General features: G+C 45.5%; 1 protein-coding gene across 1 annotated transcript; it reads right to left on the reverse strand.

The window, feature by feature from the left end:
* Positions 1-458: 458 nt before the first annotated feature.
* On the reverse strand, positions 459-15,908 carry polr2a (RNA polymerase II subunit A). The gene is made up of 29 exons (XM_035409102.1): positions 15,573-15,908; positions 14,334-14,466; positions 13,884-14,020; positions 13,392-13,565; positions 12,686-12,967; positions 12,323-12,484; positions 11,845-12,065; positions 11,370-11,502; positions 10,999-11,123; positions 10,419-10,629; positions 9,815-10,024; positions 9,330-9,498; positions 8,644-8,738; positions 8,019-8,222; positions 7,683-7,905; positions 7,309-7,492; positions 6,762-6,933; positions 6,310-6,415; positions 5,461-5,666; positions 4,920-5,144; positions 4,363-4,609; positions 3,976-4,076; positions 3,777-3,881; positions 3,271-3,453; positions 2,845-3,048; positions 2,516-2,702; positions 2,159-2,272; positions 1,891-2,040; positions 459-1,766 (listed from the first exon to the last, which is right to left on the reverse strand). The coding sequence occupies exons 1-29, from the start codon at positions 15,657-15,659 to the stop codon at positions 607-609; spliced, it is 5,910 nt and encodes a 1,969-aa protein (XP_035264993.1). The 5' UTR covers positions 15,660-15,908; the 3' UTR covers positions 459-606.
* Between the last annotated feature and the right edge of the window lie 5,819 nt (positions 15,909-21,727).

The raw sequence follows: 21,727 nt of genomic DNA on the forward strand, positions 1-21,727 counted from the left end.
AAAGCAGAATTTCAATGAAATAAATTTCAAAAAACATTTGAAATATGTTCCTCTCACTCTACTAATCTAAAGTGATTCTATTCAGGCTAGTTTATTTTATTATTTTTGGACTTTAAAATATAACATTTTCACTTTTCATTTAAAGGCTATTGCAATACTGCAGCTCTCCTATATGGTTACTCCAAGCTGTAAATTTCAGAGAGACAGGTGAGGGAGGCTGGAGATGGGCATCTCAGTGTTCACTCAAGTGCACTCAAGAGCTCCCTTTTTCCTCCCTTTGAGGGTTGCGTTACTCCACAGTAACACCCAACACAATAACAAAATGTCTGTTCAAAAGGCAGCCTTCTCAGGCCAATAGTTCAAGTCTATCAAATACAATAGTAAATATGGAGAGCCCCCAAACCCCCCTCCCCAAAATGTGTGAGGCTAGGCAAATATGGGCTGTGAGGTCCAGAAATTCACAAGTGGGACCCCAAGTTCCTCTGCCTCCCCCAGCACGACTTCTCCACCAACAGGGGTGCAAATTGTCCTTTTATCTGTCCCGTAAGGAGAAGGCAAACGAGTGGGACAGAAGAAACCGCTTCAGTTCTTTCTCGCGAAACCTCTTCAGTTGTTCTCCTCATCGCTGTCGTCGGGGCTAATGGCCGGGCTGGTGAGGCTGTAAGTGGGGGACGTGGGGCTGTAGCCTGGAGAGGTGGGGCTGTAGGTGGAGCCCTTGGGGCTAGTGGGCGAGTAGGTGGGAGAGGTGGGAGAGTATTTGGGAGAAGTGGGTGAATAGGTTGGGGAGGTCGGGGAGTACTTGGGGCTGGTTGGTGTATAGGTGGGTGAGGTGGGGGAGTAGGTTGGAGAGGTGGGGCTGTATTTCGGGGTGGTGGGAGAGTAAGTGGGCGAGGTGGGGCTGTACTTGGGGGACGTCGGAGAGTACTTTGGGGAAGTGGGGGAGTATTTTGGGGAAGTGGGGGTGTATTCTGGAGAGCTGGGGCTGTAAGAGGGAGACGTGGGGGTGTATTTGGGGGAGGTGGGAGAGTAGGAGGGTGAGCTGGGGCTGTAGGAGGGCGAGCTGGGCGTGTACGTGGGGGACTGAGGGGTGTACCGCGGGCTGGACGGGGAGTAGGATGGCGAAGTTGGAGAGTAAGAGGGAGAGGTGGGAGAGTAGTTGGGGCTGGTGGGGGTGTAGTTGGGCGAGGTGGGGGAGTATGACGGTGAGGTGGGGGAGTAAGAGGGCGACGTGGGGGAGTAAGAGGGTGAGGTGGGCGTGTAGTTGGGGGAGGTGGGGCTATAGCTCGGAGAGGTAGGGGAGTAGGAAGGAGAGGTCGGGGAGTAACTGGGGGATGTGGGCGAGTAGGACGGCGAGGTGGGCGAGTAGGAAGGGGAAGTGGGAGAATATGACGGCGAAGTGGGGCTGTAGCTGGGTGAAGTGGGGCTGTAACTAGGCGAGGTGGGGCTGTAGCTGGGGGAGGTGGGAGAGTAAGAGGGGGAGGTGGGCGAGTAGGAAGGCGACGTGGGAGAATAGGAGGGCGAGGTGGGGGAGTAGCTGGGAGACGTGGGCGAGTAGGAGGGTGAAGTGGGCGAATAGCTGGGCGAGGTGGGCGAATAGGACGGGGAGGTGGGGCTGTAGTTGGGGCTGGTGGGGGAATAGGAGGGCGACGTGGGCGAGTAAGAGGGCGACGTGGGGGAGTAGCCCGGGCTCTGGGGCGTGTAGCCTCCCGGTGAACGCGGCTCGTAGGCAGGGGAGGTCGGAGAGTAGTTGGGAGACATTGCTCCACCTGCAGGAGTCAAACGCAAACGAGACAGAGTCACCAATAGCACCGGATACAGGCCAGGGCTTCGGGTAGACATGCTTGCAGTCACTGAGGAAGCTGCAGCGGGACGTAAAAAGGGGAGACAGACCTGGAGAGGGGATGTACGGGCTGGCGGGGCCTGGGGATCCAGGCGAGCCGGGCGTGGGCGACCAGGCTGGGGAGTACCCTGGGGAGAAGCCGCTGGCGTCGGATGCGGCGCTGGGCGAGAAGCCCGCCGCTCCGGGGGTCATTCCGCTGCCTACACGTGGGAAGGAAGGGCGGAGGAGTCAGAAGCGCATCACAGCCGCTGCCTGTAGGGGGCCAGGCCAGGGTGCTGTGGAGGAGGAGTGTTATCTGGGGAAACACACAAGACTTACCCATGCTGGGCGACCAGGCCCCGTAGGCGGGCGTGGCTCCTGTGTTCCAGGGGGTCATGGCTGGAGACATACTGCTCATGGGACTGGGAGCAGAGCCGAAAAACATGCCCGTTGCTGAAAGAGAGGAAAGAAATAAATATCATCCATTACCTACATTTTGCCAAGTCTGATGGGGAAAGCCAGCAACGAAGTTTCTGCAGCACAAATCTCAGTACAACAGTCAGGACCATGGAGTGGATGTGGAGTTCAGACCCAGTCTCTATGACTGAGTATACTGTCCCCATGACTTGGTGCCGAATGTACTATCCCCATAACAGAGCGTATGTCCCTATGACTGCATCCCCCCTGGTTACTCACGTCCTGCCACACTGATCCCAGGGATGTTGGTGGGGATCTCCATGCCGTATTTGCACTTTTCTGCGTCTAGCAGCAGGTCGAAGCAGCCGGTGCCGGCCGGGGCCAGCTGACCCAGCATGATGTTCTCAGACACGCCCTTCATGGGGTCGCTCTCCCCGTGAGAGGAAGCCTCCATCAGCACATCCACCTAAGGATGGGGTTAAAGAAGAAAAGGGGGGAAAAAAGGAATGTCACAAACTGCTCTCTGAATATAGGACTCACTCTACAACAGTGACATGGGGGGGAGGGGGGACTGCTCCTCACTCCCACCCATTGTGCCCTGCTCTCACCGTCTCCTCGAAGGAGCACTTCATAAGTGGCCCGGTGTCCTGCCGGTTGATGCCATGTCGAGTGATGGCCATCAGATGGCCGCGGCAGGTCATGGTGTCACACAGCAGGGCCAAGTGCCGGTAGTTGACGTAGGAGCCGTCGAAGGAGATGACGTGGTACAGCTCCCTCTCCAGGGCCTTGCGCACAGCTTCAATGCCCAAAACCTACAGGGAAGACACCGTTAGTGCTCCAGGCCCTAAAACGAAACCCACGGAAATTCACGGACCTAGAACTGGGACAGAGTCCTCTACCTGTTTGTCAGTTTAAATGCATTACAGCCATCCAACATTTGAGAGGGGTAAAAGCAACACGGCTGTGTCCCATTGGGCGTTCTGTGAACATACACATTTCATATTATTCCTGCAGACATTTAGAGTGCTCCTCACCGTGAAGATCTCCACGATGTCGTTGGAGGTGGTTCTGACCGGGTCCACGTCCTTCTCACTCAGGACCCTCATGAGCCCCACGCCGTCCGTCTCCAGGATCCACTCCTGCAGGGCCTTGAACTCTCCGTCCTCCGTGATGATGATCTTCTTCTTGTTGTCCGTCTGAGGGAGGTGCATGTACACCTGTCGGGAGGGGAGTGAGGGTTAGCGGTTAATGAGGTTCCACCCACATCTTGGTCAATTAAATTGCCAGACTTGTTCTGGTCTTTCCAGTTTTATGTGTACGTTTATTTGTAATGGGAAAAAATAGTCAAGAATAGCATAAGCACTGATTCTTCAACAGCTAAAGGTGGCTAGCCATAACTACAGGCAAAATGCTTATGCAAATAAATGTTTATGAATGATTCAAATTGGGGGTTAATACAGGTTATTGGATAGTATTGCTCATTAATATTACTTTGATACATGTTGATAATGAAGTGGACAGAAGCAGTGCCATTCTCTACCTTGCTGATCTGCTCAATGCCCTGTAACGTCATATCAGTCAGCATGTTGGACTCAATGCAGCGCAGGAACACGTCGTCATCCATCTTGTCTACCACCTCTTCATCCTGAGGGAGAACAGAGCAATCCTCTTCGGTCAATAACAACTCGATTGAGTGAAAGATGACGTTCGAAAGACGTGGTCAGGAATTAATGCCTCACCTCTTGGAACTTGTTCTCATCACTGTTCATGATGCGAATTCTCAGTACCAGCTTCTCTGCATTGTCATCATTGAAGATGCAGTTCAGATCATCTCCAAAGCCTGGGGGATTGGGGGTGAACTTATTAATAATGCATAAAAGAATACACGTGCAAGTCTGGGCCAAGATTTATAGTCAATTATTGGCTTCTTCTTAGTTGAATTACTCATATAAGCTGCTACTACTGTTTGTCATTATTGCAATTGTAACTACCCTTTCATAAAGAATCTTTATGGTTTGGTTCTCAGGTTCCAATCTCAATTTATGCTTGCACATGTTTGAAATTGAGAGACAGTGTGTGTGTGCGCGCGTGTGTGCGTTCTTGTATGTTAGTTTGTAAGCTCTGACCTGCATTGATCTTCTCGGCGATCTGTTCCATGGTCAGTTTGCGGTCAGTCATGTGTTTGCGGTCCAGCTCGATGCGGAGCAGCCATGGAGAGATGCGCGTCACGTCAAAGTCGGGCATCTCGTAGTACACGTTGACCCACTCCTGGTCTTCGGTCACCACCGTGCTCTGGGGGTTGGGGTCGTAGTAGATGGCCGTGTTGGCAGTCACCTTGCGCAGAGTGGTGTGTTCCAGACGACACAGGATGTCCTGAGGAGAAGAGGAAGGGCGATTACACTCTCTTAAAAACAGGGCACAGTAGCAGTTTAAGACATAGGTCAAGTAATTTGTGTTATGTGATGTCAATTTGTGCAAACAAATGTCATACAACTGAGGGCAAGAGATGCTTAGGATGCAAATGCAATTTCTGAGAAATAAGACAAAGTGTCATCATAATGCTCATAGAGTATTGTCCCACATAGGCCGTGTCGCATCCACACCATTGATCAGTAAAAACTCCTTTATTGCCTCTTACAAACTGGGACCTAAACCTGTGGTGAGAGTGCACAGTGAGGTGTACCTTGGCCCTCTCTGCATCACGGGCTGCCTGGCCCAGCAGGAAGACAGTGAGCGAGGGGGTCTTGGGCCTTTTGGAGATGTTGATGAGCTCCTTGAGTCGAGGCACACCCAGGGTGACGTTCTTGGCCGACACACCGGCGTAGTGGAAGGTGTTCAGGGTCATCTGTGTGGCCGGCTCTCCCAGGGACTGGGCGGCCAGGGCTCCTACCATCTCCCCGGGGTGTACCTGAGAGAGGAGAAAAGGTCACCGCCAACGCCAATACTGTGTGTACAGACAGTCCAGTTACAGCACTTCGGTAAATTAAATCATTTTATTAATACAGCAATCTTTGTATTCTGCCGTGGATTACACGCATTTGCGAAATACGCGTTTTGTTCCCTTCCAGTTCCCCAACAACATACAAAAATGTCTGCATCTCAGTTGGACTTAATCTTCCCCTAATGCCTGATCTCCCTTTGCAGTGTGCCCTGCGATAGAAACTGGAGCTATGTTCAGCCAATCAGCCCCTCTCGTGCCCTCCCCAGCCGGGCCTGGGACTCACAATGGACTGGTTGAACTTGGTCTCGATCTCCCCCAGCAGCCAGTCGAAGGCCTCGGTGCTGAGGCGGAACTCCTCGGTCATGCGCCGGGAGCAGAGGGTGGAGCGCAGGTGGATGTTGAAGAGCAGGGTGGCGTTCTGCTGCGCCTGTCGGCTCAGGGGGTCGTCCCCGTTCACGATCACCAGCTTCTTACTCAGGTCCTGCAAGCCTGCGGGCACGGTTACACACAAGGGTCAGAGGTCACACCAAAGAAGCAGTCGGTCCTGCGCATACCTTTTATGGGTAGACAACTAGCTGCTTCTTATGGATATTTACCATCAATATTTTACCACAAATCATGAGTGAACACAGCCACTGACATGACTGAAACTTTTCATAGAAACTAAATTTGACATTATCTTTGGGGAGAAGCATGCCTTGAGACCATTACAAGTTCATTTATCATCCTTAACAGAACTTTCAGAAGCCCATTAGCAAATGCTGCACAGTGTATGCTGTACCGCAACAGCATTTGTATGTGATCCTTATGTCTGAGTGAGTCGTCTGAGCTGTTAATACAGCATCAAGCTCTCGCAGCTTTATATAGCAGTAAGAGTAGTTTGGCTGCTTATCAGAACTAAGGCTGCTCAGCCTAGAATGTCTTAACATGCCACATTTAGTGCAATTATGCACAGGGATAAAACAGCGTCTGCTGATATTCAGCTCAACAAGCTACCACACATCCAAGTACCAGGGCCTTTACTGACACCTCCCCCCACCTCAAACAATGTTTCATCAATTCCTATTATTGTTTATTTACTTAAATAATTTAAAAAGGGCTCAAAATAGAATGGTGTATTTAAGGTACCCACCATCGACAACACGCAAGGGGTTCAGATCTGTGGGAGTGCGAGGATTGATGCGGAAAATCTTCTGTGCGTTCCAAATCATCCTGGCAAGATTACAAGGCAGCACCACCTATAGGATCGGAGGTTTATGATTCAGAGCTTACAATCAACTTACAATCAAAACACTTTTGATCATGAAATTATAACCTACACATTGTATTTTTATTTATTTATTAGCACTAAGAGTCTATAGATGTCTATTGAGCTACAGCATCTTTCGAGCCTGTGTGGTTACTATAAATAAAAAGAACCAGGGTAAAGGACAGAACCTTGCACTAATAAGGGGAAATTATTAACCTGTATATTCTCGATATTATTTTGAAAGAAACTATTGAAATTGTGGTCTCTTACATGACCACCTTTACACCCCTAGCGTGCCTGCTTCTAGTGCGTTGTGTGTTCATGTGACCTCTGACCTTGCTATCTCCAGTGGGGAAGATGGCCCGTAGGATCTCACGGTCCTCCCTCATCTTCTCAAACTCTCGTTCCAGGGCGCTCTGCACATGTGCGTTGGTCATCACGTCCTTCACCACGTCCTCCTGCAGGGTGCGCCGCAGGGCTCGCTCGTTGGTGCAGTCAAATTTGAACCTGTGAGGGAATGGGGGCTGGGCTGAGTGTTCAGACTCTGATCCTATTTTACTGAACTGCCAACGTGCATAGATTGGAAAACAGTAGTAGCAAGGAAAACTCAAACTACACTAGAAGCAGACTAATTGTTGTCTCTTACTCTGATGAAGCCCTGATAAAGGCTAGTGGTGCAATGTGTTGGTTACAAATGCAGAAATTTGACAATTTTTGATAAATATTCAGAAGCAAACGTGTCAGCAAAACCTAACCTACCCCCCACTACCCATTTTGTACTAGGTTTGATAACCCCCACCACAACGAACAGACAGATCAGGATTGGCCATTCACCCCAGCTATTGGTGCCTCTTTCCCTTTCCCAGCAAGCGTCTCACTCACTTTTTCTCGAAGGCTTTGTTGGAGGGCTTGAGCGTGGCCATGTTCTGGAACTCCACAGCCTCACCGGCCAGCCCGTCCTCTCCATAGCGCAGCTGCACCACCTGGTTAATGGAGTTACGCACTGTGGCGTCATACTTCACCATCACAGACTCCATAGACTTGATCAGACGTCGCTGAATGTAACCTGGGGGGGAAGGAGCATATACAGCATAAAGAACAAGTCCGGTCACAGAAACTAACTAAGGGTATGTCACCTGTACAGTGATATCCTTACGGGAAATGAGTAGGGGTATACACAAGTGACCCTGGCCTTAAAACATACAAGACCTCTAAAAACTGCCTGCTCTCTACCGGCAATCTGCATCTCTGCTCACCAGTCTCAGCTGTTTTCACAGCTGTATCGATAAGCCCCTCTCTCCCGCCCATGGCGTGGAAGAAAAACTCGGTTGGCGTGAGGCCGGCCAGGTAGGAGTTCTCCACAAAGCCCCTGCTCTCAGGCCCGTAGTCGTCCTTGATGAAGTGCGGCAGTGTCCGGTGCTTGAAGCCGAAGGGGATCCGCTTACCCTCCACGTTCTGCTGCCCCACCACAGCAATGACCTGGGGGTCGGAGGAAAAGACAGACGGTGGGATGGGGCATTTACAGGAAGCTCCAGGACGTTCACAGGAAGCGCACGATCTGCCCCATGTCCCAGCTTCATCCCATGCCATACCTGCGAGATGTTGATCTTGGATCCTTTGGACCCCGCCACCACCATGGACTTGAAGTTGTTGTACTCAGACAGGGACTTCTGGGCAGAGGAGCCAGTCTTGTCACGGGCGTCGTTCAGGATACGGTTCACCTGGTTCTCAAAGGTCTGCCTCAGGGTGTTACCAGGAGTGGGCTCCAGCTCGTTATTGTGGGCCTTCTCAATGACCTGCAGCAAGCAGCAGAGAAGGGAGTTTAGAAGTGCAATGACACAATATTAATTTGCATAAAGACCTTGCTGTACTTTACATCAATCAGGGAAATTGGTTAATCCATCATGGATATTTGATAGCTTATGAAGTGGTCATCTGAGGAAAGCTTCATTACACAGTGGTAGGAATAGAAGCACTTTTAAACTGTATTAAGTCAGGTACATTAGGCAGAGTATGTACATGTGGGTTTAATCCAAACTGAAGTCTACAGGGGATTGAAGGACTAACTGAGGGACAGCCCATTCCAGCAGAGACCATCGATTTCAGACCTCTATAAACAATGGAGCCATATTGTTACTTACCAGCTGCATGTGTTCAATTCTAACTGGGCATAAAACACCAATACAAGTGTCATTTCATGCCAAACTGGAGTCTCACCTCTATCACATCCTGTTTGGCTTTCTTGATGGTGTTCTGAATGTCCAAGTAAGTCTTGGCATCAGCGATGGAGTCACCAATACCAATAGAGTGACCTGGAGACAGTGACAGTGTGACATATCCATTAGGGATGTACGATTACAGTATTCAGTTGTGCACAGAATAAGTCGTAAAAAATGCACTTTCCGGCTGAATACGGTATTGTGAATGCTTTTTGCATGTAGGCCAACTGCATTTTGATATTAAGCACATCCTTTCCCCCTCCCATTTCTCTATCAGCAGAGACGACACAGCAAGAGAGAGAATGTGGAGTGTGATTCACTGAAGAACACATCTGTTCTTTTCTTCCTTTACCAATTATTTTTGTAAATCCTTGTTCTTGAACTGTGGTTGACGGCTAGACAAATAAGGTGACAGTACGAAGTGCTTTCCCTGCTCATTCTTGTGTCAATGGCACTTACGTGTCAACAACCTGTGTTAAAATGCCTGTCCACTTCAAATTTACATAATTAGCCTAATATAGATTAAGATTACTTTGAAGGCAAGACATGCATGCATATGGTGTATGTCCCCATACAAACCAATTACCAATTTGTCACCAAGTTAGTTCAAAATTAGTTTGTTAGGACCCGGGGACTGAAAAGAATCAAACGGTGAAGGCAGTCTTTCCGGCCCTGTTCTCTTACCCTCGATGAGCAGCCAGTTGTTGACGACAGTTTGGATGTTGGAATAAAAGAGGCGGGTAACATCGTGGCCCATCTCCAGGTAGGATATGTGGACCAGGGAACCAGCGGAGGTACCCAAGGACTTCTTACAAAGGATGCCCATGATCAGCTCTCCGTTCTCCACGATCACCTGCACACAAATGAGACTTGCGCTTCAGTGCCGCAGACAACCAAGACAAGCAACAGCGCTCACAGTTCAACACTTCACATACAATGACTGAACAGTTACGTCATGTGCTATAATAAAATATTTAAAAATTTATAATCAGAGTCATTGAGAGATGTCCTCTAATGTCCTGACATGCAGAAGCCGACGATCATCTCGTTTCCTAATCTAGGCCATGATCGAGACATCAGCAGCAGGCCTCCCAGCTCAGATTAACTGCTCACCCAGTTCCCAGACTGAGTTCCAAGATCTACTGCACAAAGAAAGCAGACGGCTGTACCTTCGTGTCTCCAGGGGAAATGTGCTTGTAGGGGCCGCTGTCCTCCTCGTCGGGGTGGGTGCTGTGCGTGCGGATGACGTTGATGTGGCCGGGGATGATGAGGCTGAAGATCTGCTTGCCGGTCCAGAGCGGCCGGGGCTTCAGGATGGCCGGCTGGGGGACCTTCCCGTCCCAGGTGGACAGGAACATGAGCAGGTTCATCACCTCTCCCTGCAAGGAGGAGGGCAAATGCTGAACGTCAAACTAGATGAGTGTAGGCGCAGTACGCCACTGCGATTAAACTTTCATCAGTAAAATACAGTCGCTCCTTTTTTTTTAAAATCCTTGAGCTGACTTAGCATCGGGCCATGGTTTCTATGCAGCCAATTTCCTGTGTATCCAATTACAGGTAAACACATTACCTGATTGACTGAGTAACATTAACTCTTTTCTCAACTCTTAATACGAGGCTTAATATCAGTACCTTACGTTATCTGAAAGATTTCAGTCCTGAGACCCAAGAATTAAAAGGCTATGATCAACCCAGAGAATGCAACTACTCGGTGCTTAAACCCCAGAAAGTGACCCATCTTGAAGTGACGGGAAGGAGACATGGTGTCCGTACCCTCTCCAGAAAGACGTCCCTCTTGGTGAACTTGCGCACAGCCGTGAGAGTATCCTGCACGATACCCATGACAGGCCGGTTGGACTGGGGCGTGACAATCATGCGGGGCACCATGGCGAGCTCCTGGATCTCCGCTCGCGTCTCCAGGGACTGCGGCAGGTGAAGGTTCATCTCGTCCCCGTCAAAGTCAGCGTTGTAAGGGGTGGTCACACTATGGTCATCGGAAAAAAGGGCAGGAGGAAAAAAAATGTGAATGGGAATGTGGAGGAGATACTACTACTTCCTTCTACACAAACAAATTTTACCAAATATTTACCACACGTTGACATGTAATACTTTGAGTACTCCCTGTAATACCAAGAGATTCTTTAAAGGTAATCAGTCAACGATTCAATTTAGTATTACTTTTTGCATTGGCTTTGCCATATCCATTTCTGGTTGAAATTATACCATCATACACATTCCTGTGATATTTTCAGGAATTAAACACTAAATCTTAATGAAACATTTTTCAATAGGTGAACAGACTGGCCTAATAGGGTATGATAGAGAGTGTGATAGACAAAGCAGGACTGCTTACCTGAGGTTGAGTCGGAAGGTGGACCAGGGCAGGATTCGAACTTTGTGCCCCATCATAGACATTTTGTGCAGCGTGGGCTGTCTGTTGAAGATGATGATGTCACCATCGCACATGTGCCGCTCCACCTGAAGTGTAGATATTGCGGGTCATTACACTGCCATTATACATACAGCTGATTTACCATACCATATACTAAATTGTAAGAATTTCCATTCAACTTATCCAAACTATTCAGTGTTACCAAAAAAAATTCAGCACTCATTAAAGGACTTCACAATAATGGACCAAGTCATGGAGACCATGTGCTAGACCAGATTTACAACCCAAAATCAGTTTTCAAGGACAGTAAAGGACCATGGAGTGCGTGTCACCTTGTAGCCAATCTGGAGGTGCAGGTCGCTGGGTTTAGGGTGGAAACGCAGGTCAATACGGTCACCGTTGTCACGGATGATGTATTTGGCTCCCGGATATTGACTGTTCCCCCTTCTCACCAGCTCCTGGAGTCTGCAAGACAGTTTAGGGAGAATTCCAGTGCTTTACAGTCCTGTACCTGAAATATTCTGGAAACCTAGAGTGAGTATCTCTCTGGAGTAATGAGGCAACGCACTTTGCTCAAATGGGGAAAAGGGCTTGACCTGAGATTCTAACCACTGTATCACTGACGTTGTGAATTGGGTCCCATAGCCACATGCATATTGGCTGTGTTAGGCTGACATGCACATTTGGCAGTTAAGCAAAACGCAGCCAAAGTATTCAATTAGAATGGCAGTGGATGAGATCATGTACACCAGATGAACTAGTTATATCTATAGAGGCAGAAAAGCATGGCAATCCATGTGGCCTTACCTGTCAATGTTGAAGGGGGTGACGATCTCAGGGAAGGTCATGTTGGCAGCAATGGAGCGCGGGACGCCGACCTGGTCGATCTGTAAGTTCGGGTCTGGGGTGATGACGGTACGGGCGGAGAAGTCCACACGCTTCCCCATCAGGTTTCCTCTGACACGGCCCTCCTTCCCCTTCAGCCGCTGTTTTATAGATTTAAGGGGGCGGCCCGATTTCTGCATGGCCTGTAGAGAGAGAGTGGAGATGGCAGAACAAATTAGTAAGAACTGCTTGTTCAAACACGTATCTTCACAAAGTCAATAGTAGTGTGCTGTCTGTGTGTAGATGGGAGTATTAAGTCAGGCGTAACACTATTAAAATGTATTGGTGGAAACTTAAGTCTGCCAACAATGGCTCAGGAGCCAAGGCGAGTATTATTCAGTGTCAAGGTGAGCGGAGGTGTGCATCTTCTCGACTAGCACAGGTAGCGCACGGTTCATACCCTAGGCAGGCCAGGCAGCTCATTGTCCACCATGGTGGCCACGTGGAACTGCAGCAGCTTCACGTCCTCGGCGATGACGTGGGCCGCCGCCCCGCTCTGCTCATTCCGCCGCAGCTGATTATTGATCTTCACAATGTCCGCCAGCTTGTGTGTCAAATCATCCTGGCAGGGAGAGAGAAGAGCGGGGAGAACATTTACAAAGAGTGTCTTTCTAGGAGATGACTGCTCCTCCTTTTACAGCTCAATCGATACACTGTTTCCACAGGACCTCACGCCTCAGCCAGTCACTCATAAAGGAACAAATACACCGATCAGGACAGACCGATCAAACTATACATCAGCCGCCAAACCCTGAGTCCACACCTGGTTACGGGCGGAGCCCTGCATGACCACGGCGGGTCGGACAGCGAGCGGGGGCACAGGCAGCACAGTGACGATCATCCACTCGGGCCGGGCAAATTTGGGGTCCATGCCCAGGATGATGTCCTCCTCGTCAGAGATGCGCTTGAAGATCTCGTGCACGCGTTCAGGGCTCAGCAGAATCTTCTTTTCCTGGGAGTCCTCGTTGACATGCTTCCACTCCGCGTACAGCTCCAGCCCCGAGCGGCGGATACAAGGCTGATAGCGTCCACAACCGCCATGGCCCTGAGAACGAGGAGAGAAGGTCAGGGGCTGTGTGAAAACTCCATTCATGCTGCATTATAGTGCAAAATCAAGCCAATGATAAATTTAAACAAAAAGATTTACTGGGATTGTTATAATCTTGTATTCCAATTCGTATGTTCAGGGTCTTAAAATGTGATCTGAAATTACCAGGACAAATAATGGAGTTCATTATTGAACACAATATTATCTGATATCATTTTCCAACATCCCTGCATTATCATCATTCACTCATAACATTGGAAATATATGCAGGCCAAAATAGTATGCCAAAATGTTTGTTATTAATATTTAGTCAAATGCTAAATGTTTAATATTGCACTAAAAAGTTTAGCATTTCATTTGCATAAACACACTGCTGATGAATGAGATCCACGGTCCTTAGGAGTCCACCGAGACACACTACCTTCTCCTTCGTAATGTCTTCCTCAGCCTCAGCCTGCTCCACGCCAAATTTGTTGTCCATCTCCTCACCCCCCTCACAGATGTTTTTTCCTTTGCATAGGTCATACACGTGTGTCAGTCGCTTCCGTGGCTGACCCTTTGACTTGGACAGGATGTCCTTGATTTTTGGGTTATTCTGTGGGAAACAATTATATGATCTTGATATTGATTATAATTTCACCTTTCCCACAACACTCTATTGTGCATGTGTACATTCTGCGACAGTGTGTGTGTGTGTGTAGTACAGCAAAATAAGCCAAAATGCTCTGGTGTTACAGTACTGCATGTAACACCATATAGCACAGTGTCTTACCCACCACACTGTGATGTGCTACTCATTCTACCAGCGCATATTGTATTTGGGTACATGACCTTCACTCTGTTGACACAAGTCTACATGTCAATCATTTTAGCCCATATGAATTTGTACAATGATGGGTGTGAGGAAACTGACCGAATCAACCAGCAGCTTGGAGCAGAAGAAGCAGACACACCGCAGAACCTTCATGATTTTGGTGATGAAGCCTACATGAAAAACCGGCTTGGCAAGCTCAATGTGGCCAAAGTGCCCCGGACATTCTGTCATGTTACCTGGGAAACAAACACGTCCAACATTAAACACTCAGAACATCCAAAAGCAATGGACCATCAGGCAACATGAGACCGGAATGTCTTTCTGCTGTCTTGCAAAGTCAGTTCCCAACGATAAGTTAACTGATAAGAATTATGTTTTCATGCAAGATGGCTAATTTACACAAGGGCTTTGATGCCTGTAGCAGCTGTAAGAGTAGAAATATTTCAAGCCTCCAAAATGTTGTATCAATAATCATCTACTTCTTGACACCTATACGGTCTACAATTCTTCCTTGTCCCAAAGCCTGCAAGCATTTTCTTTAACATTTACCTGCACAAGTCTGGCACCTGCCTGACCTCTCGATGACCCCTTGTCGAGGATCCATCAAACCTCCCAATTTGGGACGGCCACCCTCTGTGGTTTCAGGGTATTTGATACCTCCTTCTGTGACTGACATCCGTTTCTGAAGCAGGAATATGAAATAAAACATCCATGATTATTATAATGTTAAAAACATGATAAATGGATCATAAACAAAATAAATATCCATGGGTTGCAGCAACAGCTCTAAGCTACATAGATATGCCCCCAGGAAACACATGGCTGAGGTACTTGCAGGTATATTGTTTCATAATGCAAAACAGACACACTTGTAAACTCAGTCAGCAATAATCAACAGAATGGGGATACTATGGTTGTACAATTCTCACACTAGCACATATGTGACAGGTAATACTGCAATGGCACAACCACTGTTCTGAAGCCATTTAGAGGCGTTTTGTCAGGATTGTACGAGTTGTGACAATATAAACACAACCAAGGTACACCTGTAGTATAAATAACTCATAATAAAGAATAGTATCAGCCCCAAATCACTGAATCATGCATTTTTACTTAACCAGAACCCCAAAAAGCACGTTACGCTTAAATTACAACGGTACATGCCGATTTGCACCCAGACAAACTTGGATACCTGAACATTTTACATAGAAGTGGCAACCTGCAGTACCTATGTGACATGACCGGATTTACAATATTGCATATGAACAGCATGACATTGATACAAAAGAACATGCATTGCACAACGTTTTATTAAGAACCTTTTTATTATCAATATAAAAGATTAAAAATACAGATATGGGAATATGTAGCAGCCTTGTTCGATTTAAAACAAGGAGACTGGGTGTGAGTACGGTAGCAGCGGGGAACTTCAACAGTAAAACAGCATTTCTCAACATTAAAATTCACCGTGTGAATTCCGCTGAAGCGGGTTTAGCAATGTTATTAAAAAGAAATCAGCAGGGCGACTTTTTAAATAAACTTCATACTGAAAGTTTGGCGAACTTCCCCCAAAACGTCATGCGCTCGCTAGCTACAACGTGAGGTGGCTAGCCAATGTTAGCTATGCTAGCCACCGAACTAGGCTACTGATGTAAGCTAGAAACATTCTGGCTGCCATAATTCAGAAATAATGAAATTCCATAAGTATTCAAATATGTAGAGATGATCATTAAGAACATTTAATTTCAAAGCGTTAAATGAATCCCCCCTCCCCAAAACAAAACCTACAAGCTCATCTGGGCTGATGATGCCGAATTGCACTCTCTTGATGAGGCGCAATGGGCATGCGCTGTCGCCGGAGGGCGGTCCGTGCATCCTGTCTATTCAAAGAGACGCGTCCTCCCTCGGCACGCCGCTTTGTAAAAAGGAACAGGTAAAAATTGCCACCGAGACTCTCTCCAAGCCCCCAACGGCGACCGGAATGTCTCCGATGGCGATTTCCCAAGGACCCACGTTGTTTACTGCCCTAAGAGACTTTTTATTTGCGTTTAATAACTAACTACTATGACTAGAGTCTAGCTCCCTCCCTTTTCCTGAACTACACTCCAGTGCGCTCTAAGCGCATCTGAGCACGACAGCTTTCCACACGGCTTTATATAGACTGCAAGCTGGGCTACAGGCTTACACACTCTACATGGCAGGGGCTGAACAGTCCAGGGGAGGGTTGTAGATCTGTATAGTAAAACGCTAATTGGCTGCGCAAGAAAATGATATGAATAATGAATATTATTCGACGCACAACCAATGGACAGGCACGCTTTTTTCCTTAGCGAATCGAAACAAGAGGGTGGAATTGAAACTATAGAAACTGATGTCGATTGGAGATATTTTATTAGAGGATGGGTTAGAAGTTGAGGTCCTATTAATATTTTTTGAAATACTATGTGGTTGGTCAACAAGTTCATGAATATTTATTATTAAATACTATTTGGCCAATGACAGTATATATATGATGGTGTGTGAATAATTTTCGTTTGGCCCGCCTAGTTTCCGAACAGTGCCGAACTTAGCCGATTCATATTTTTTTCCCTCTGAGCAAAAATAAAAAAAATCTGTGTTGCCTCGTTCGTCTCGCTTTGGATCAGCTACGACTCTCGGAAAAGAAGAAGCTCGCGCGTGAGGCCTACCTCGCCTCTCAAGAAAAATAAAATAAATACGTATAACATTAAGATAATACGGACGTTTAAGACTGTACAGGCAACGATATTCTATGCCTATTTTCGATCATAGTCGACGTTTTATTTATTTACTATATTTTTTGGTATTTTGCGGGACTATTGAAGAATCCTCGGACTCCAGTAGCACCAGAGTCCGGCGAGCTGTTATTTTCTACGGTGACATCCACTGGGAAAACCCGAAGAACGCCTACATCGTATAATATCGCTACAGATCCGCGGATTTCGTATAGAAAACCGTAAAATCAAGTCAATGTTTACTATGTTATAGTAATGTTATTAGATATGTTAAAAATATGTACTTTAGTAACAAAATAAACATCTAAATGCGCGGGCCGTTAGCTACAGTCCATTTGGTGGCTAGCTAACGTTATACTTCTGCCTTGTGTAAAATTGGGCGGCATTCATATCAAACGTTGGCGATGTAGCTTTTTAAGTGTATAGTAATTTTAAAATCGTGGTACATATAATACATTGTGCCTTACTATACAAAAAAAAAAAAATCTAAGCCAAAATCAGACCTACCTAGTTCTAAAACGTATATTAAGTCAAAACCTAGTGATAGGTAAGTTAAGATTCGTTACCTAACGTAAGGTTGTAAGATGTTTTGGAAGGGAGAAATTGCATGGTTAGTCAGCTAGTATGATAAATGCTTCAAATTGAAATACAAGATTGTGAACCAGTTTGTTTATCAAATTCTACTTAAAGAACGTTAGCTCCTGTATCATACAGTATCTTTGTTGTTAGCTAGATAGTTATGAATTGTTAGCTAGCTGTAACAATATGGCTGCCGATATTAGTTTCTGAGTTCTAAGATGGCCAAGAGGAAATTTGCCTTGTGAACCTTCTTCCAGTAATATAGCTATTGGATTCAAATCGTGTTCTTGCTTGTTTAAGGACAATTACATTTAGCCTACTACAAACTTGCTAGCGAAATTGGTCGTTCTTTATTAACTCCCAGTGAAGCTGGTGCTTTGATTTCATAGCGTTATGGATTCGCTGATGTGATGGACATGGCAAGCTAGCTAACATGGCTAAATGGATGGGCTTTGTTTCCCGGAAATTTTCCTTCTGAAATCCGCTTAAACTAATTATGTAGCTTAGCTAGTTAAAAAACGGTGGTAGCTGTTTGTTCGTTGGGAAATACATTTATCAATAACACGAACTTTCAAGTTTCTGAACTTTTGTTTGGCAAAGTATCGGTCTAACTTATGTAGTCTATACCGAATTGGCCAACTAGCTAGCTATTTACGTAGATGTTCTTTTTGCTAAGTAGTTAACGTCGTTAGCTGCGAAATGCTAACCACTGGAGCTACAATACACTTGTGGTTGGCCGTCATAATATAGCTAACACTATTTCATGAACCAACAACCCATTTAATTAGTTGGCTAAATATGTGGGCACTGGTTCTAATAAGAGGATATTCGTAACGCGTTCAACTTAACAGTTTACCATATGTTCCAGACAGGTGCCAACTAGCAACATTAACAGCTAGACTAACGTTAGTTATTGCCACAGGTAGACGGTAAGTAAAAGGTAAACTATCCTGTGTGTACGAAAAAATTGACAACTACCTTGGCCGGAGCCGCAAAAAGATTTTTAGGAATAATTCTGATCTAGCCAGCTACATAAGGACAATGTAACAGTTGGCTAGCTAGCTAATTTTGGTCTTGGTACGATACATCGAAAGGCTCTCGACATTGCGAGTATACAGTCGATTAGCAATGATTTAAGCATGATCATAAATCTTAACCTTAGTAATATCCTATGATCAAGGGTGCATACGACTTTGCCGTTTGCTTAGTGTGTTGCTAGTCATCTAGTTCAACGATTTAAACATGGCGGGGCCATAGTTCCAACTTGATAAAGATGGAGTCTTGTTTTTTTGCTTTCCTCGTACTGTGGATTAGCGAGACCAGTTTTAAGACCAAAAATGAATAACATATTTGGTGTATACCTACCCGGACATGTAATTAAATTTAATGTACGGGCAGAACCCTACTCAATATATGTCAGCACATTTTCTTTTGGTTTGTAGGTGAACTAAGGTCTTCGACAAGTAATACGAGTGGAAAGTGGAACTTGTGTGTTTTGCTTGTGTTTGGCGACCTTCTGTGCAACATGGAGGAAGGCAGCTATCAAGCATTTCTCACTGGCCGATTGCACAATGTGCTAGAAAGTTAACTAGACTATAATGATCTGTGGCTATAGCTTCAATGGTATGTCTGGCTTCACTGTTCGTTGGGATGGTGGATATTTTATGTTGCCTATACGACACAGGCAAAACGTAATCAACTGTTCGTGTATACCTGTGGATTAAGTCATTTTATCTCCAGCCTTACAGTTTCACAGTACTGCTCATAATTCACTTTTCTGTCTTCAATAAATGGCAGACTGGCAATATTACTTTAAGGCCTGGTATATTTGCTTGTCCCCTTGAGTTACATCATTTGTTGAAACAAAAAAATGTAACTTGAGTGCCCAAATAGCTAGGTCATTGTTATTATTTCACTCATTCCTGAGTATTAAACTTACAAAAAATGTATGAAATGCTTTTGAAATAAATTATTACAACTTTAACTTCCCTTCTGTGCTTGTTCGTATTCATGGGAATGGGGTGATTGGTTATGGTTCTTTACTTGGCTGTTATTTTTTTCTGTATTTCAGGAGAGTAAAAGTAAAACGACTCGAGACTGAACAAGATGCTGGCGTGAAGGGTGGGGGTGTTGTTTGCCTGTTATATTTATGTGCCTGAATGTCCTCATTTGTGGACACAACATCCACTAAGTTGCTATTGGAAGAGCTAGATGTACCATCAGAGTTTTGCCGAGTAGTGAAATCCTTAAACGTTAAAGTGCCATTTGTTTTTTTTCTTCTAAAATTTGTCATTTGATCATATTAAATGTATAATTTGGTTGTAGAACTTCATTAATGCCACACGTGTCGTTGGGGCTTACCAAAAACCGCACGTTCAAGTAATAATATTGATAGTTAATGTTGACACATGTATTACTATCCCCTAGTTCCTATTTAATACTGTTTTGTCTCCCTCCACTGGTCGATGTTTAAAATGGCAACGGAAAATAAATTGCGCAACAGCTTTTTGCTTGCATAAACGTAGCAATGTTTACTATAGCTCCCTCTGCAGTTCAGAGTATACTAGTGATGCTACTTCGTTTCTTGGCGCGAAGACGTCAGCTGACCAACGTCGAGCGCATCAGTGAATGCTGCTTTAGAAACCACTTACGTAACATTTGAAATTATCTTAGCTGAATGATGTACTACTGTAGCCTAGGAAGTAGAAAAGTGAAGGTATAGGAAGCTTAAGTTTAGTAAATTTTCCATTGGACGTGCAGGTTATTTCATTAACTTCAAAAGCCGACATACTCGATTATGAATACAGAATGGTCGCTTTCTTTTACTAGGTTGTCCGTGATTCCCAGAATAATGGCACCAAGGTCAGTCAAATACATTATGTTTATGCCTGCAGTATATAATTACTGATGTCTTTGATTGCATAAACCCGACTGTTAGAGTTAGGTCAATTTTGGCCGGCGCAGCTATAGCGATTTTTTAAAAGATCTTTTGGAACCTTAATCCCACAGGTAGACATAATAGGATTTTTGGTGAAAACGTGTCCATAATGATTCGCAGAATTTTCTTTCCTCACCCATGTATTATTCTTGTCATTCTTTTGTATCTTCCCATAAATATGGAAGGTATTTGTGATCCTGGCCTGTTCAATGGATCACACTTGAAGACAGATTGATTTATTTTATTTTTTTGGATAAAACAATGTGATCAGCCACTAACATGACTGTAGGCTAATGCAATCTGAATGGAACTGCGTTTAGGAGAAATCATAAAATAATTTATTTACCCTAAAACCTGTTTGAAATGTCTGTAATAAACATAACCAAATTCAACTGTGGGTCAGGTTATATATGATATTCTATATACCTAAGCTGTTAGCGGTACAAATACAGCCTCGGAACAGGATGGCAGCACTTTTCAAGAGTCCAGCTCAATACACAGATTCTGATTGTTGAGCATCTTGGTCATCAACAAAATCAAGCCCAGCATTCTAAAAAGGAAAGGACATTTAATTGAGCATGGATTCCTGGTTTAGTTGAATCATTTGACATCGAAGGAGCCAATTACCTGCCATTATGTACACAGCAAACTTTCTACATTAAATGCATTATTTCTGACTGAAATGCCGCCTCCTCCCCCCCCTTCCTACATGTTACATAGGAAAGTTCTAAATTAGTAACTGTAAGCTGTATGCTGCCTGATATCAGTCTTCTGTTTGGACTGTTGACAACAGCCAGCCATTTTTTAAGTTAATACCACTTGCCCGATTAAATAAAAATGGTGCATACTTAAGCTACAAGAAATCAGATGAAAGTTTTGAGATCAGTACTTCAAATATATGTAGAATCAGTTTTTCTGGGTAACACGATTAATCTGTTTAGCAGTTGCCATTATTATGGTAAATGCTTTTTTAGACTGTAGGACATGTAAGGATCTTCAGTTACTTTGGCTAGCATAAGCATTGCAAGATATGTAAGAATTTAGAAAAATTTTTTTATTTGAAAGTATTTTTGTATTGCTGACTGACCAGGAAGAATTTAGAAACAATGTTTTTGCAGGTGATTGTGTAAATGCTGCACATTGTATTTTCCGTATGTTTGTGTGCGGTGTTGCAGGCAAGTATTCCACTTTATTTCCTCGTGTGAAAATGCTTCCGGGGAAAAAAGATCAGTGTGTGTGTTCCAGGAATACTGATGAATGCTTGGAATGTATGCATGTGTCCCACACAATCTAGCTAGAGATGAATTTACGGCCTTATTACCGAGAACATTTTGTTTAGGTGGTATGTTTTCTGGTCTGTTATGGTGGGTCGATTGGACAAGTGGCCAAGGTATGTTTTTGTGTTGCATGTTCAGACCTATCAAATTTAGCTTAGCTGTTTCTGGTTCTGGTTGTTTGTATGTTCATTTCTGTGTCTGTGTATGCATGTGTCGTGCCTTGCATGTGTGCTGAGGTTTATTTTGGAGGGAGAGAGGATGCACTGATCCAGGGGGAGCTCTCTCCTGGTGATGTCACTGTTAGCCTGACTGTTTGTGAGAGCCAGAGCGAGCAATGCGGGGGGGGGGGGGGGGGGGGGGGGGGGCGCTCTGTAGCACAGTAACGAGAGTGAGTGA

The sequence above is a fragment of the Anguilla anguilla genome, chromosome 3 (assembly GCF_013347855.1).
Source record: "Anguilla anguilla isolate fAngAng1 chromosome 3, fAngAng1.pri, whole genome shotgun sequence".
Classification (NCBI taxonomy): domain Eukaryota; kingdom Metazoa; phylum Chordata; class Actinopteri; order Anguilliformes; family Anguillidae; genus Anguilla; species Anguilla anguilla.

Coding starts and splice junctions, on each gene's coding strand:
- polr2a (XM_035409102.1), bottom strand. CDS start 15,659: ATGCACGGACCGCCCTCCGGCGACAGCGCATGCCCATTGCGCCTCATC. Junction 3,049..3,270: donor ACATCGTGGAGATCTTCACG/GTGAGGAGCACT, acceptor TCTTCCCTGTAG/GTTTTGGGCATTGAAGCTGT. Junction 2,703..2,844: donor AGTGCTCCTTCGAGGAGACG/GTGAGAGCAGGG, acceptor CCCCATCCTTAG/GTGGATGTGCTGATGGAGGC.